This window comes from Erpetoichthys calabaricus, chromosome 10 (genome assembly GCF_900747795.2).
Source record: "Erpetoichthys calabaricus chromosome 10, fErpCal1.3, whole genome shotgun sequence".
Lineage (NCBI taxonomy): Eukaryota > Metazoa > Chordata > Cladistia > Polypteriformes > Polypteridae > Erpetoichthys > Erpetoichthys calabaricus.
In genome coordinates, this window is record NC_041403.2 from 115952467 (window position 1) to 115969454 (window position 16988).

At 36.6% G+C, this 16988-nt stretch overlaps 1 protein-coding gene across 2 annotated transcripts in view; it reads right to left on the minus strand.

Moving 5' to 3' along the window:
- dhx35 (DEAH-box helicase 35) overlaps positions 1 to 15345 on the minus strand; it is a 53951-nt gene extending 38606 nt beyond the window's left edge. For both annotated transcript variants that reach the window (XM_028811758.2, XM_051932819.1), the window contains exons 1-6: positions 15221 to 15345; positions 10940 to 11073; positions 9972 to 10064; positions 3504 to 3581; positions 777 to 881; positions 67 to 128 (exon numbers count right to left, since the gene is read on the minus strand). In XM_028811758.2, coding sequence (XP_028667591.1) covers positions 67 to 128; positions 777 to 881; positions 3504 to 3581; positions 9972 to 10064; positions 10940 to 11073; positions 15221 to 15260 — 512 coding nt within the window. In that variant the 5' untranslated portion in view covers positions 15261 to 15345. The remainder of the gene's footprint in view (positions 1 to 66; positions 129 to 776; positions 882 to 3503; positions 3582 to 9971; positions 10065 to 10939; positions 11074 to 15220) is intronic.
- Between the last annotated feature and the right edge of the window lie 1643 nt (positions 15346 to 16988).

The following is a 16988-nucleotide window of genomic DNA, read 5'->3' on the forward strand; positions in this document are numbered from 1 at the left end:
CCATCTAAAGGAATGTCAAATTAAATGAAAGTCACATATTGTATCATAAGGCACAGCCTGTCTTACCTATACTTCTTTAATAAAGGATCTGACATCATCTCTCGAACCAGCATACCATCTGTCAGAAACTAAATTAAAAAAAGAATTGCAGGGCTTTAAACAGAATGTTACTTGCAATGTTAAGGATGAACTGTATATAATGGGTGCTGAAATTTTATTATGGAAGTGATTAAGTTTATACTAAGGCAATGAACAAAGACAAACTTCTATTAGGAAGAACTGTGATGTCATTTGTTTTGCCAGTCCTTTTTGTTTTCTTTTCTGTAAGTGATACTCTTTGCCACCCTAAAACCTACTGTAATTCAAGCACTATATCTTTTCATATATTTACAAGTTATCTGTATTATAATGTCCACAACTTCCTTACTCATTTTTACTACTTGTACTAATATCTTGGCACATTATACTTGAATCTAATGGCTATAATTTTCACAATGTTGCAAACACAACAGTTATGAAACAGGCAACATTACTATACAAAACCAAATGGTGATGGAAAAACAACATATACTTCAGAAGATGGACAATACAGAAAATGTTAAAGTTTTTTTTTTGTTTGTTTTTTTTTTTTTAAATTGATTTAAATGTAGGCATTGCCTCGCCTGAATATATTTTAGTATCAGTAACACACCATAAAAATGAGCTTGAGAAAATGTGCATATTATTTAAAACGTATCTGCTAAAATCTGTAACTTGACACTTTAAAAAAGATTTACCTTAATACGTGTAGTCTGAGGATCTGAGCAATCATCAAACCGAATTGTATATCCCACCTCATGACCCAGCATTGCTCCACGCTCTTCGGCTACACGACCAGCAACCTGAAAAAGGTGAAATAAGGCACAGTCAAAGCCGTAAGTTTTTTCCCCCACACATTATGTTGTAATATTACTTTTGAGTCCAAGAATGCAGCACTTAAATTACTTAAATTAGTCAGCTATATCTAGCATAAGTGAAATGAATGCAGTATTGAGCCATAACTTTAAATAATTAAATCTATCCAGCAAAAAAGCAGAATTAATTAAACAAGTACTTTGTTCTTGTTTTCCTCAAAGCTACACAAGTATTATGTTTTTTCTGTAGGAAAAGGCTTAAAATAGTAAAAAAGGCAGAATAAAAAATATTTTTTTTTTCTTATTATTGAAATAAAACAAAATGGAAGCAGCCAAAAGAAGAAGAAGAAAGACTTAGCAATACCAGGGACTTTCTGCTCGAAAGTTCTAGCTTGATGTACATGTAGCAATAGGAGGACTGTCTCTAATACTGAGAAGTAGTATTGTGGCTCAGCCAGAAATGACTTCAGTAAGCCTCAATCTACAGGTGTCTTTGAGCCAAAGGAGAGAAAGAGAATACTTTAGTGTACTTGTGAGGTGGACAAGCGAGAAAGCCATTTCTCTCTTTTTCCTTTGTAATTAGGGAGCTTCATTGTGTATGGGTAACATATCCTTGTATTATCTTGTATGATTTATTTTCATTAAAGGCATAATTTTTGTATACTTCTGGCCTCAATGGCTGTTGTGGAGTGGAAAATTGTCATTTTGGGAATGCAGGCACTATATTAAAAGAAAGTTACAATCCAATTGTTTACAGGATGTTCTAACAGACTGTGATGAACTGACTTGAACTCTAGACCTTTACTCATATATGATTTCATACAGAGCAATGCTGTGCGGCACTATGACAATTTTTTTCGTTTTTTCTTTCAGTCGTACGTATTTTGTCTATTTATAACTTAAAACACCAGATGGGCCACCTTTTCCCCCAAGGGAATTGGATGACAAACAGATAAACAGTCTTGTAAAAACAGTGTTTTTTACATACTTTCTGATGAAAGCTTCTGGGACAAGCTGTCATTCAGGAAAATAATTAGCAGATTATACTATCATGAGGTTCAAAATCCAACATGGTTATTTTGGCGTAAAGGTCAGACTGTCAGAAAGTGAGACACACAAACGCCATTCCATCAAAAAGACTGCATCAACCTGGACATATCAGTTGGACTGCTGAATCTAAATAAGCCGCCCAAAACGGAGCTCTATCTCTAATATAGATGTCTGCTACCCTTTGGCTTTTATATCTTTACAAAAAGTATTGTTTATGGTTTTCTACTTTGAAGCAATGGTTATATTTATCAATGCTTTACATCCAGACTTTGCTGTTATTCACTATTTATTTATATCTTCTATCATTAATGAAATTTAGATTATTTTCTGTTGGTAATAAATATTACTTTGCCTGCCCATCTTGAATGATCAAAGTAATAAAGTAGATACAGGGCACCTGGTATGAGACGACCACCAGTTTCTTTCTTATTGGGTGAGCGGGCTGAGGTAGCTTCCAGCCTCCATACATCCACAGGTACCTGTGTGCTCCTCAGGACAAAGCTAGTGAATCCCTACGTGAAGAACTAAGGAGTGTTCAGCTGTGCGGGTGGGACTCTTAATCAGTGCTTAAGTGGATAGTGCCTGCATGTGTGTTGTATTGTTTGTGTTAAATTTAAGGTGCGAGAGTAAGCCAATCCATAATGCAACATGGTGAATCCCATTCATCCCACAATAATACAATAGCATAATTCTGTATGAAGAGTGTTACAGCAATAACCTAAATTTCAAGGGTCTATGTCAAGCTGGCCATAGTTAACCAAAGAGTGGAACTGTTAAACATTCATGCTTTGCAAATCATGCAGGGACTTGAATGAAAAGCTCTGAAAAGTACATTGTCATTGATGTCATGCTCTGGCAGTTAAAACCTAATCTGACAACATGATATTAAATATACCGATGGCTGATCAGTGCATAAAAAAAAAAAAAAAAAAAAAAAAAAAACAACTCAGAAATTTTTAATTTCAAACCAAAGAATGCAACTGACAGACTTTTTCTCAATTGAGCAAAGCAACCAAACATTTTGTGCGACCTTGACTTTGTGCAGCTTCGGATTTTCATAGAAGGTAAAATGGCCTCAGATTATCTTCAATTATAAATGTGCAAAGGAAAATCACTATGTCGCTTAAACTAACAGAAGCTCATTTTCACAAGCAATCTGAGAGAAAGCTGACTTGTGGATTAATAATTATAAGTTACACTGATATCTTTTCAGGCATTAACTCTAAATGCACTAACTACAGAGACAACAATAAAGTACCCATGGATCTAATAAAAAGATATTTATCACCGAAAACTCCAAATGAACTAGATTGGCTTTCCACCTTGGTTGGAAACTTGCCTTCATCATAAAGACAACACTTATCAACATGATTAAGTTTTGGAAATGTGTTTTCTTGGTTGTTTACACCTAGGTTGAGCTGGAGACCTTTCTGTAGAGCAATATTATCAGGAATTCATTCTCATTCTAAATTATTCTTGGACTACTCTCTGTCATTCATTGTATGAATCTGGTTCAAAGTTAAAAACTATGAAAGGTGCTCAGCATCAAGAAACACTCACTGAAATTGCAGCCACTCTTCTTGGCTGTGTTATACCCACAACCTTTCCTTCTGCTGCCCATCCTGCCTCCAGTAGATACTGAAAAAAAAGAAAATCTGTTAAGTGCAATTTTCATTGACAAAATCTCCTTAATCAAAATAAGAAACACTTATCTCTAAATAAATGATCACTAAATGTATTTTGTACAGACTTTGGTATATTGGTACATTAAATTACTAGTTGGTGTTATTTTAACTGTTGTTAAATTAATATTGGAAATTAGATAAATATATTCTTACAATTTTACAGAAGTTATAGGTGCAATACATATTGATCCACTACACCATACACAACATTAACTGAAATTTTATGTCTTTTTTTAAAAGTACTGAGTAACTTACCACTTCAAACACATTCCCAATACAAAGAGGTACAGTCGTGTGAAAAAGTACATATGCCTCACAAAATGTTTGGTTTTTTTAACATATGTAGACATATCAAGATGTGATATTAAACAGTATATTGAGATAAAGTTGATGTAATTGAAAGAAAAAAGTAACGAAAATTTTGCATTGCAATAATTTATTCAACGAAAAATGAAATTATAAGCCATTTCCAAAGTGAAAAAAGAAAATACACCCTTGGCTTGAATAGCTGGTATTGCCCCCTTTGGCAGAAACAAACTCAAGTAGACATTTTCCATAATCGTATACCAGTCTCTGTGTCTTGTGTGCAGAACTCATTTCAAATCTACCCACAGTATCTTGATGGGATCCAGCTCCAGGTTTTGACTTGGCCATTCCGGATCTCTCCAGCTCTTTCTTATTAGCTATTTGTTAGTGATTTTATTTGAATTTCCATTACCATGTTGCAGAGTTCAATTTCAGTTGAGCTTCAATCTTTTGACAAGCAGTCTTACATTATCTTTGTGCAATCTCTAGTACAATGAAGAATTCTCAATGACTTCTATGACGGTGAGCTGCCCAGGCCATGATGTAGCAAACCTGTCCCAAACAATAACATATTCCAAACCATGCATTACAGTTCATATCAGGATAAATAAGTCTAACTTTGCCTCATCTGTCCAGAGCGCATTGTTCCAGAAGTCCTGGGGCCTCATGCATAACGCCGTGTGTAGAATTTGCACTATAACATGACGTAAGCACAAAAGCAGAAATGTGCTTACGCACAAAAAAATCCAGATGCATAAATCTGTGCAAACACCAGCTTCCATGTTCTTCCACTACATAAATCCTGCTCAGCGTGAAAATTAACGCATGTGTACGCGCCTGCTGCCCCACCCCCAACTCCTCCCAGAATTACGCCTCTTTGAATATGCAAATCAATATAAATAGCCCTTAAGCTCAGTGTTCTGTGAAAAGACAATGGCAAAAGCACGAGGGAAAATAGAATTTCAGCGAATACCAAGTGGAGGCAAGGAAAAAAGTACTATTTTTTGGTTTAAACCAGGGGTGGGCAAATTCATTCCTGGAGGGCCGCAGTGGCTGCAGGTTTTTGTTCCAACCCAATTGCTTAATAAGAAGCACTTATTGCTCTAGAAACACTTGTTTCATTTTAGTTATCTCCCTCGTTAAGATTATGAACCCTTATTGCTTATTTAAGTCTTAAACAGCTGCGTTCTTGGTTTATAATTGCTCCTTATTAGCAATAAGATGCAAATGACAAAAGAAACCAGCAGTTATCCATTTTGCTTGTTACCCTTTACACCTGCGTGTATTTATCGTGCACTATTTGGTTTAATTAAATACTTGGAAGGAAAGAGAAGAGAACAAAGTGAAGGATTGAGAATTACCCATCTGTTTTACACTTCAAAATATTTGGATGATATCCTTAGAATGGAAAAAAAAATCTAGGATATGAGAATGACTTGACATAGCAGAGTTAAAGCACTAACAAGCCATGAAATGTAATTATTGGCAAGGATTGTTTTCTAATTAAGCAACTGGGTTGGAACAAAAACCCGCAGCCACTGCGGCCCTCCAGGAATGAATTTGCCCACCCCTGGTTTAAACAGTGGTATAAACAACAAAAGGAAGTTGATCGAGTGACATAGGGTGTCGGAGAAACTCGAAAGCTCAAGTTCACAAAGTCACACAGTGCCCGAAATAAAAAAAGAAGTTGTTAGATATCAAAGTCGCCGTGAAAAGGCGAGTTGTAGTCCACCGTCTGAGTGTCATATGAAAGCTTATTAGGGTACAGAGGGAAAAAAAAAAAAAAAACAGGCACACATTGTGGGGAAAAAAAGCACGAAATGTCAACTTTAATCTCGAAATTTCCACTTTAATCATGTAGTTTATTTTGTCTTTAAAGTAGAACATCATAAACTTCATCTTAAAATTGTTTAATTTACTAGTTTCTCAAATCCCATTGTAACTAAAGTAGCATGTTAAATGCTTTGTTTTGTATTTGATCTTCTATGTGCTCTATGTGTGTGAATCACTACGTGCTTCCTCTTCCTTCGACAGGACACAGAATCCATTACATTTGTGAGATTACAGCTCTCTGAATAATTAAAATACTGAGATGTATACATGATATCATTTTCATGATGATACGAGTTAAAGCATGTTATTAAACATGGGAACATGGTGGCGCAGTGATTGCTCATGTCTCAAGCAAGATGCTTGGTGCGCCATGCACGACCTTCGATGAAATACTTTATTGTAGCAGTACTGTCTCTTTCAAACATTCTAACCTCCAATTCCTGTCCTTACTTTTCTTTCTCCAAATACCCAATCGCCATACAATCAGCTCTGTAATAGACGTTAACCAATCTGTAAGCTTAGAACGCCGATTCTTCAAAACTTTTAAGGAAAACTGAAATATCTTCATAGTACGTGTTTAATTATTCTATCCATCTATCCTTTCAGTGTCGCGTCAGCACCAGCAAGAATACAGCGCGAGGCAGAAACAATCCGTAAACGGAGCGCCAGCGGCTCGCTAGCACTGCGTCCTCACATGTTTAATTATCAACAATATAGATTATTTAAATGAAGTTAAAGTTTTATCTGTATAATATAATAAACATATTTTGTTGCATTACATCTTAAAAATGATATCGTCATCATATGTAAATACGCACTTTATAAAGTGGCTCAGGTTGTGCAATATTATAACTGTAGTGCAAGTTTACAGTGAGGTAATTCTACTTATAAGTACAAACAGTTCTACAGAAGCACTTGATGGACTGATTGAATGCGTTTAGAGTTCTTGGGATGAAACTGTTTCTGAACCACGAGGAAAGGCTCTGAAGCGTTTGCCGTATGACAGCAGTTCAATAGACAGCATGGCTGAGGCAGCGTGTGCTTGATGCTGTATATCAATAATTCTCTTTCCGATCAGCTGCTGTACAGCTGTGATTCACACTCAGATACAGTGATATAAATACTCCGAGTGGTGCAGTGAGAGTAATATGGAAAAAGATGATCCGATGTGGCAACCCCTAACGGTAGCAGCTGAAAGAAGAAGAAGAAGGTGCAGTGAGAGTAACAACGCTAAAGCAGTTATGGTATTTGGAATAGTTTGACCATTCTGTGGACCATTATATTGTTACAGGTTAATTACAATCAGATGCCATAAACTAATAAACAATATGCGGTTAATTTCAGTGTATTTATAAAGCTGCATCAGGGATGTGGATCTAAAAAAGAAAGAGTAACGTTACCCAGGAATAGTAGCACTGCCTTGATGCTAGGTGCTGCCAGTCTGCAAAACCGAGCGCAAAACTTGCGTACAAAAGGGTATGAGCTACCGTGGAAATGTGTGTGGCTTTACGCCAAGTTTAGGTTTTATACATTGCGATTTGAAAGTGGAAACGTTCTTATGCAACATTTTTGTGCATACGCACTGTTTATACATGAGGCCCCTGGTCTTTGCCTAGGTATTCATGGGCAAACGTTAGTCTTGCCCTGATGTCTTTTCTGGAGCCTAGATTTACACCTGACACACCTCCTATGTAGATCAAATGTATGCAGCCTCCATTCATGCACTTTGACATCAGCAGTGGTAAGAATTATGTGTGTATGTCTTGTGACAAAATTATTGAATTCTTGGAGACTTCTTCCAGTGTCTTGCGCTCTGCTCTCAGGACAAGTTAGCAGTGGTTTGAAATCTTCTCTTCTAGTTGATTTTCCTTACAGTGGAATAGTTGATTTTTTTTAAATCCCTTCCAAAACCCCCAGGCATCTATAATGTTCATTCCAAAGGCCAAAGAAAACTCTATCAGTCTAGCATGGTAATAACATACACTTCAGCAGCAAACAGCAAATCAAACTAAATGTGTAAGTTTTAAATTAAATATCGGGAGTGGTCTTCCCTAGACTTTCTCCTATACTCAAATATCGGGATGGATATTTAAGGAGTAAACCACAAGACAATGATTACATTTTTATATTATGTACAATAAAGAACCATCAAAAACAAATCAAATTAAATTAATAATATATGGAACAATTGTTATAAAAGTAAAGTTGGAAAAAAAAAAAAAAAAAAAAAAAAAAATCGCACTCTGCATCTGCATGAACAAAAGATAAAGTACCACTTCCGGTTAATGGAAATACCCCAAAAGTTGATAGAAATCTATGTTTTGTAATACTTGTATGCAAAATTTGGTTGACTTAAGTGAAAGCTTACTCAAGTTATCGTGTTTACATACATATACAAACACAAAATTCCAAAAATGGTATTTTCAGACTCAGGGCGTCTAAAACATCGAGATTCATCAAAATCTCGATATCAAATCTTTGGACGATTACAATACTTTCCCTATACTTTGTATACAAGAAAGTAAAAAGATCCTCTCTAATGATGTTCGTATCATTTGTACCTGATCCGGTGCACCTACTTGTAATTTTAGGTATTTGAGTTAGTGATAAATGTGTGCATTTGTTTATTTAAAATTATACAATGGACTTGAAAATGTAAAGATGGCATGATGTTTATTATATTATATAAACTTTACATATAGATTCTGTGTCAATGAAGACTGGTACTAAAATATTGATTTTGGTATCAATACAAGTTATTACCTACCAATACTATGTAAATGCATTTCATTTGAAGATCTGCTTCTCCCCCTCATTCACTTGTCAAGAAACCGGTTTTTATATTCAAACACACAGCATTTTGGGAATTACATCTTTCTTGTTTACATTCAATGTGGAGTTCTAAGGAAGTAACTGTTAATGATGTTTTGGGAACAAATGTATATATTTTGCATGTTTTGACCATATGAATGATATAGGGCATATGGATTATGCAACATGAGTTACTTGAGAATTTTTTTTCCACCCCATGGACATTTTTCACATTGTTTGCCATTGCCTAGAATAGGTCACAGCTAGGCTCATTAAGTGTGAATATATGTAATTTGTCACAGAAACATGAGATTAAATTTTTTTCAGCTACCACCACAAACTACATGGGGTAACTAACATTAAAATAATAATATGTCATTTTTGGATAGAGTATTCCGTTACAATGATGGTGTTTTTTTTTGAGTGGCTAAAGATGATGTCATATTAGGTGGCATGCTCCTGTGAAGGCAATCATGTAATTTTACATGCTCATCAACTCACTCCCAATTAGTTTGCAACTCACCCTGACAAAATCAAACAGGTTTGATTTTGTCTTTAGTCATAGGGCAGGCTTTGTGTGTGCATGAGAGCTGACAACTAATGATTGCTCATCTGAAAGGACAATGTATACAATGCAGCAACGAGGAATAAGCAAAACAGATCTTTTGGACCTCACAAATAGAGGAGAAGCTCAACACGACAGAATGGAAAACAGACAGACTGGTTAACTAACCCTTTGTATAACACCAGCTCCATCAGGCTGCATGCTATTGGTTGTCAGAAGAAAGGGCAAGCAAAACAAATTTGACATGCACAGCGATTTGATGAACATGGTCTGACATCAACATCCGCAACTTTAGTAAGCAAATCTGAAATACCCTATGACTAAAAGTCATGTACTGTAACATTCACTTAAGTGTTATATTACAAAACAGAGTGCACACAAAACTCACCTAAACAATAATTCATGAGGTGCAATGCTCTGTGAAGCAAATCCCCCTGTGAAGTATGTACCATTGTTAATGCTCTATGGCTACAGAGTATGTAAAAATTCAATTCAACACCTGACTTGTGTTTCTCAAAGACAAAGGCATTTGACATAGTTATTGGTTCGTCACCTCTCTGTATAGTATTTGAGAGCAGTATAAAATATTTAAGCAATTACCTCACCTCCATTTTTATTACATTTCATAAATCTCTCTACTTTGCTCCCTTTATGCAAACATGTAAAGTAAGCCACATTTATGAAAAATGTTAGCCCTTCGTTGAAAGTGTCAGATGAAAGCCTGAAATAAATACAATATTACCTGAAAACTGTGCAAGAAACTTAATAGTTAAACAAGGTACTGCACATAAATGAACTAATAACCTAATGATGTTTTTAAACACAAACCTGAGGAATCTGGGTGCTTTTCCCACAGCCTGTTTCTCCAACAATAACAACAGTCTGATAGATCTCCAACATATATAGGATGTGATTTCTGTGCTGTTAAAAGAAAAGCAATAAATAAAATAATAAAAATGAACCCTAAAAATGTAACTTTCCATAATGAGACAAACTCTCATTAGGCATCAAACTCTCAAAGGCATCAAATTTCTCTGCTTCTGTTGATGGTACACTTGTCAAACCTGCTCCTGTTGTCAGAAATCTTGGGGTTTTGTTTGATTCATCACTTAACTTTGAGCTACACATTAGGTCTCTTTTCAAAATTTCATTCTATCATCTCCGTAACATTGCCCGCCTTTTCTGTCCATTTCTGTCCTTGTCTGATGCTCAAACTCTGGTTCATTGTTTCATAATGTCTTGTACTGATTACTGTAATTCCCTCTTCATCAGCCTCACTGCAAAATCTACACCGAAGCTACAGTACATTCAGAACTCCACAGCCCACACAAAGCGTTTTGCTCACATCTCCCCTGTTCTCTCCCAGCTTCACTGGTTACTGGTTCCATCAAGGATTAAATTCAAGATTCTCCTTCTCACCTTCAAAGCTCTGCATAACCTTGCCCTTCTCTACCTCACTCAGCTCCTAACACTCCTTGTCCCTCTCTCAGGTTGTCGAGAAGTAAATTTTTTTTTTATCTGTATGTAAAGTGACCTTGGGTTTGTGAAAGGCGCTCTATAAATGCAACTTATTTTCTGATACCATGGCACACACTTGCTGACTAGCCAATCAAAAATAACAGGCTATTAGCATTACACATCACATTTATGTGGGACTAATAAAAAGTAATTTCAAAATGCATGGCATACAGTATTATAGTTTTTTTTTTTAATCTTGCTTTTGTCTAATGTCTTGTTTAATATTTTAGTGTTAACTCATACACTGTCCCGCATATTTCATCATCAAGAATTCATACCTGAAATACAGGAAGTTTCTGTCTTTGCTTCTCAATGGACAAAGCTGCATTAGGATTAAAAATCACAGGAGGCCCCCCAGTCTCCCCTGGCAATTCTCGCTCTTCTGAAAGATGGACACCGGGACCTTCAGCACCTAATCAGTGCATACCAAAAACAGTAACAAGTGTTATATTGTCTAGAGCATAACATTATTTCTGTAAAAATCACAACAATAAAAATGTTAAGGTTTTTCACATTGGGAAGATTAAAAAGAAGCTAAATATATATAACTGTAATTTTCTTTTCAATATGAAATGAATACATACAGTATTTTATCCTCCAACATTCCAAGAATTAGGAGTTAGGTTAATTGGCCTGGCATAAGTGAGTGTTGACTCCTGCCTTGTACCCAATGCTGCCAGGATAGGCTCCATCCCCTACTCCTTAATATTGTACATGGGTTCAAAAACAAAATTAGATACATAGGCACTACCAATGTATTACTTAAGCACATTTAATTCACCAATGCACTTTTCAAACTTGATTCTAATAAAACCTCTATTACAGTATGATACAGTTAGGTCCATAAATATTTGGACAGAGACAACTTTTTTCTAATTTTGGTTCTGCACATTACCACAATGAATTTTAAATGAAACAACTCAGATGCAGTTGAAGTGCAGACTTTCAGCTTTAATTCAGTGGGGTGAACAAAATGATTGCATAAAAATGTGAGGCAACTAAAGCATTTGTTTAACACAATCCCTTCATTTCAGGGGCTCAAAAGTAATTGGACAAATTAAATAACTGGAAATAAAATCTTCATTTCTAATACTTGGTTGAAAATCCTTTGCTGGCAATGACTCATGGACATCACCAGATGCTGGGTTTCCTCCTTTTTAATGCTCTGCCAGGCCTTTACTGCAGCGGCTTTCAGTTGCTGTTTGTTTGTGGGCCTTTCTGTCTGAAGTTTAGTCTTCAACAAGTGAAATGCATGCTCAATTGGGTTAAGATCAGGTGACTGACTTGGCCATTCAAGAATTTTCCACTTCTTTGCTTTAATAAACTCCTGGGTTGCTTTGGCTGTATGTTTTGGGTCATTGTCCATCTGTATCATGAAACGCCGCCCAATCAATTTGACTGCATTTAGCTGGATTTGAGCAGACAGTATGTCTCTGAACACCTCAGAATTTATTCGGCTGCTTCTGTCCTGTGTCACATCATCAATAAACACTAGTGTCCCAGTGCCACTGGCAGCCATGCACGCCCAAGCCATCACACTGCCTCCACCGTGTTTTACAGATGATGTGGTATGCTTTGGATAATGAGCTGTTCCACGCCTTCTCCATACTTTTTTCTTGCCATCATTCTGGTAGAGGTTGATCTTGGTTTCATCTGTCCAAAGAATGTTTTTCCAGAACTGTGCTGGCTTTTTTAGATGTTCTTTAGCAAAGTCCAATCTAACCTTTCTATTCTTGAGGCTTATGAGTGGCTTGCACCTTGCAGTGCACCCTCTGTATTTACTTTCATGCAGTCTTCTCTTTATTGTAGACTTGGATATCGATACGCCTACCCCCTGGAGAGTGTTGTTCACTCCAGGCCTTTTATCTGCTTAATTGATAATGACATAACGACGCACTTGCCCACACCTGCCCATGAAATAGCCTTTGAGTCAATTGTCCAATTACTTTTGAGCCCCTGAAATGAAGGGATTGTGTTAAAAAAATGCTTTAGTTGCCTCACATTTTTATGCAATCGTTTTGTTCACCCCACTGAATTAAAGCTGAAAGTCTGCACTTCAATTGCATCTGAGATGTTTCATTTAAAATTCATTGTGGTAATGTACAGAACCAAAATTAGAAAAAAGTTGTCTCTGTCCAAATATTTATGGACCTAACTGTAGATAGATAGATAGATAGATAGATAGATAGATAGATAGATAGATAGATAGATAGATAGATAGATAGATAGATAACAAAAACAAAACCAGTGACAGGCATGGAGCTTCTGTAAAATAATAAAACATCTCAGTCTTTGTGAACTTTGTGTATATGGCTAAATCTATTTGATCTTCAAGCCATCAAACTGCACAGAGGACATACTAACAAACTCTTTTTTTAAATTCCTTTTACTTTCATCATATAACATTCATAGAACCGACATGAAATACAGCAAAGTGTACAAATATATATTACAAATTGCACACTAATACATTTTTTTTGCTCAACATGGCATTTGTTGTTGGACTACAAAATTACAATTCTAATAGATCAACACTCACTGTTGCAGAAACATACAATGAGAAGTGTCCATATAAGCTTGAAAGAAAACAAATACAGTCTAAACAATCTCACCGAAATTTTATTTTTTAGGAAAGGCTACAATCAAGACAAATCATTTCTGACATGACTTAACTGTTAAAAAGATCTTGTAAACAATGATAATTAAATATTCAGTTTTAATGCCACAGATTAATTATTAGTATTACTTTTAATAGTTTTAGTACAGTTATAAAAAATAATTATAGCAATCACAGGTTTACACTGAACAAATTGTTTTGAAATTTTTCTGTGATTTTTATACATTTTTGGGTGATGAATTTAAAAAATGAAAAACATTTTTCTCCAGAAGGATTAGCCAACTAGAAAAAAAGCTGCACTTTGTACCAAAAACGTCACCAGACCCGACTTGGTGGATCTGCACTTGTATCTTGCACTATTACATTGTATTGACTCCCTTTTTTTGACACCCACTGAACATCCAGCCTACCTGGAAAGGGGTCTTTTTTTGGGAGTTTTTCCCTGTCTTCTTAGACCGTCAAGGCTGGGGGGCTTTCAAAAGGCAGGGCCTGTTAAAGCCCATTGTGGCACTTCTTGTGTGATTTTGGGCATTCAAAAATAAATTGTATTGTATTATATCAGTATAGAGTGCTGCTACTACCACTTCATATTAAGTTTGGTTTAATGAAGCAGTTTGTTAAAGCTCAATCAAAAGATGAGAGCTTGTTTTATGTATATGTTCCAAATGTTTCCATGTTTGTCTGAGGCTAAATTGAAAGAGGGCATTTTTGCAAGACCAGATATTAGAAAACTGATTTCTGATACATAATTTAATGGGCAATGAATAACTTGGAACGAGAGGCTTGGGTATCATTCAGTTTTTACGCAACAATAACGATTCAAATTATAAAGAAAATGTGAAACATGCATTAGTTATGTTTATGGAGCTGGGTTGCTACATGATTCTCAAAGTTTACTTTTTCGATTTGCATTTGGAATTTTTCCCAGAAAATCTCGATGCGGTGAGTGAAGAGTGGGGTGAAAGAGTCATTCAAGGTATCAAGGATATGGAAGGAAAGTACCAGGGCAGTTGGGACAGCAGTCAGAATGGTGGCGGACAACTGCCAGATGATTCCTAGGGACGCATCAGCACAAGTGTACAAACAAGGGACCACCAAACAAAAGTTTTGGATCAAAATCCAAGACATGACAAAAACCGGAGAAGTTATATGTATGTCAATTAATGTGGATTGTTGTTTTCTTTGCATATATTTAAACATAATAGATCGGCTAAATGTTTTTGTTTAAGTTGACTTGCAACAATATTGTAAATGTTAATAAACAGTGCGATTTGTTAAATTTCAATTTCTGTACTTACATTTGACGTGATTACGACATTACAATATTATTTACTTTGTTCATTAATGCGAATAACTATTTAAAATTTTGCAGACCTGTGTAACCTACTCGCAAAAAACAAAGGCTATGAATACATTCACTAGTCATATTGTATTTTGGTGTCGATCTTTTGGATATTTCTTATAGCTTCAGCAGTTTACTGTGCTTTTAAGGAGATTTCTTATATTGTGCGACTTTCATACACAGTAGTTATAAAAATAAAAAAAAACACGCCAAGAACGCTTGTGAATAATTTCGCATTTTCTCGTGTTTCTTCATGGATATGAGGTAAGACTGAAGCTTTAGATGTCACTCGACTGTTGCACGTCAAGCTAACTTTACCGTAGTCAGAGACGTCAGATCATTTTAGATAGGGCACCTCAAAGGAGCTGTCAGAACAGCAGAAAACCTGAGGACAATCTAAACATAGAATACACGAATCTCGACAGCACCGGCTGCTAAAACACAAGGTAGTGCACAAAAAATTAACAAAAGCACGAGCATGTGATGAGTCCAAAGAAAGAAAACAAAACTATTACGATTCGGAATATATTCCGAACAATCGATACGCCAATAAATGTAGGTAACTGCTGCTATTTTACATCTGTGCTATGATAATCTTACCAGGCTTCCAAAACTTGAACGCAGACACGGGAGCCGCCATCTTGTACACAAATGACAACCAAACCAACTTTATTTAAACGTCAACGGAAGAACAGACCCCGCGCTAGCACAGGATACGACAGATGTTGTTTTGTCTTTGTACACCTGTTTCAAAGGTAAAAAAATACCCACGTTGTTTTAGGTGAGATGTTATTTTGTTACGTCGTGGTTGATCAAAGTGCATGAGAGATTTAATTAATTTAACTATACAAACGTCCAGTTATCTAGTTTTAGAACTCCCTTAATTCGGTTTTAGTGCTGCGGAGGTCAAGCAGACTTCATGCGAATGGGCCAAACGCAGAAATTCACACGAAGATAAGTGGGTTCACACAGCTGCCTGCCACTTCTGGCAGAGTGGGTTTGCATCCTGATTCTGTCACTGTCTGTCTGGTTTTTGCATGGTTTCTTTTCACATCCCAACAGAGTAAAAGTGTGGTAGCTATAAATGAGTCCCATGGGAGTGTTTGGCATATCCAGTGATAGACTAATGGGTTTCAAAATGGACAGAGAGTTTTCACAAAACTTCCCCAAAGTAATAAGACAGCCTGCAAACATTTTGTTTTCACCAGAATGGCATACTGTTTAGTGTAACTGCCCAACCCTATGGAAACCCCAACCTTGGAACACTAATGAATTGTTTTTAAGAAGGCAAAAACTGGAATGTTTTGCAGACAAACCTGAAAAGTATGACATTGAAACAGAATTATTCAGGATTCAGTAACTGGACCGCTGTCACTAAGTACCAATACCAATTGACTAACCTTGGCCTGTTCAGCTCAACCTCTTTGGCTTAAATGGGAACAGCCACTTCCTTCACAACTGTCACCAACTTTTGGGCACAGATAGCTCTAGACTTGTGTAGTTCTTCTGAAAACTTTGTCTTCTACCAGTAGTATCCTCTAAATAATATCTCTGGTTAAGACTGTGACACCACAGTGATGAATGTTAGCTGTGAAGGAGTGTCAAATTTCTGTCCTTATATGCACTAGAAAGAAGATGGCTTTAAAAGATGATCACAATGCACTCATTTTACGAGTTGATGTTTGCAAAGAGCAGAGAAAAAGGCAAAAAAAATGATGCAAAAGCATGATGCTGAAATAAAGCTGCACATTGCATATATTCTGCACACACACACACACACACACACACACACACACACACACACACACACACACACACGTATATATATATAGTAGCTTGTTAGTCCTAAGAAAGCTTGCACTTGCCTCTTGGTTATCGGACGGGGCCATTCAAGGATGTCTTTAATTTTTGAACACTGTAGCTTCACCAGTCCACCTCCCACCAGGTAGCCTAAATACTTGGGTTCGTTCAATCCGAAAAAACACTTCCGGGGATTGATACGCAGCCCGGCTTTCGCTAGCATCAGGAGGACGGCGTAAACCTGCAGCACATGCTCCTCCCAGATGCCAGAAAAGATGACTATGTCATCAAGGTAGGCAGCACAGTAGGGCTGGTGTGGCTTCAGCACTCTGTCTGCCAGGCGCTGGAAGGTTGCTGGCGCCCCATGCAGTCCAATTCTGAGAACCTTGTACTGCCAGTGTCCGCTAGGGGTGCTAAAAGCCGTTTCCTCTTTAGCAGATGCCGTTAAGGGAATTTGCCAGTATCCTTTAGTCATGTCAAGAGTAGTCAAATAACATGCCATCCCCAACCGCTCAAGGAGTTCATCCATGCAGGGCATGGGGTACACATTGAATTTGGAGACTTGATT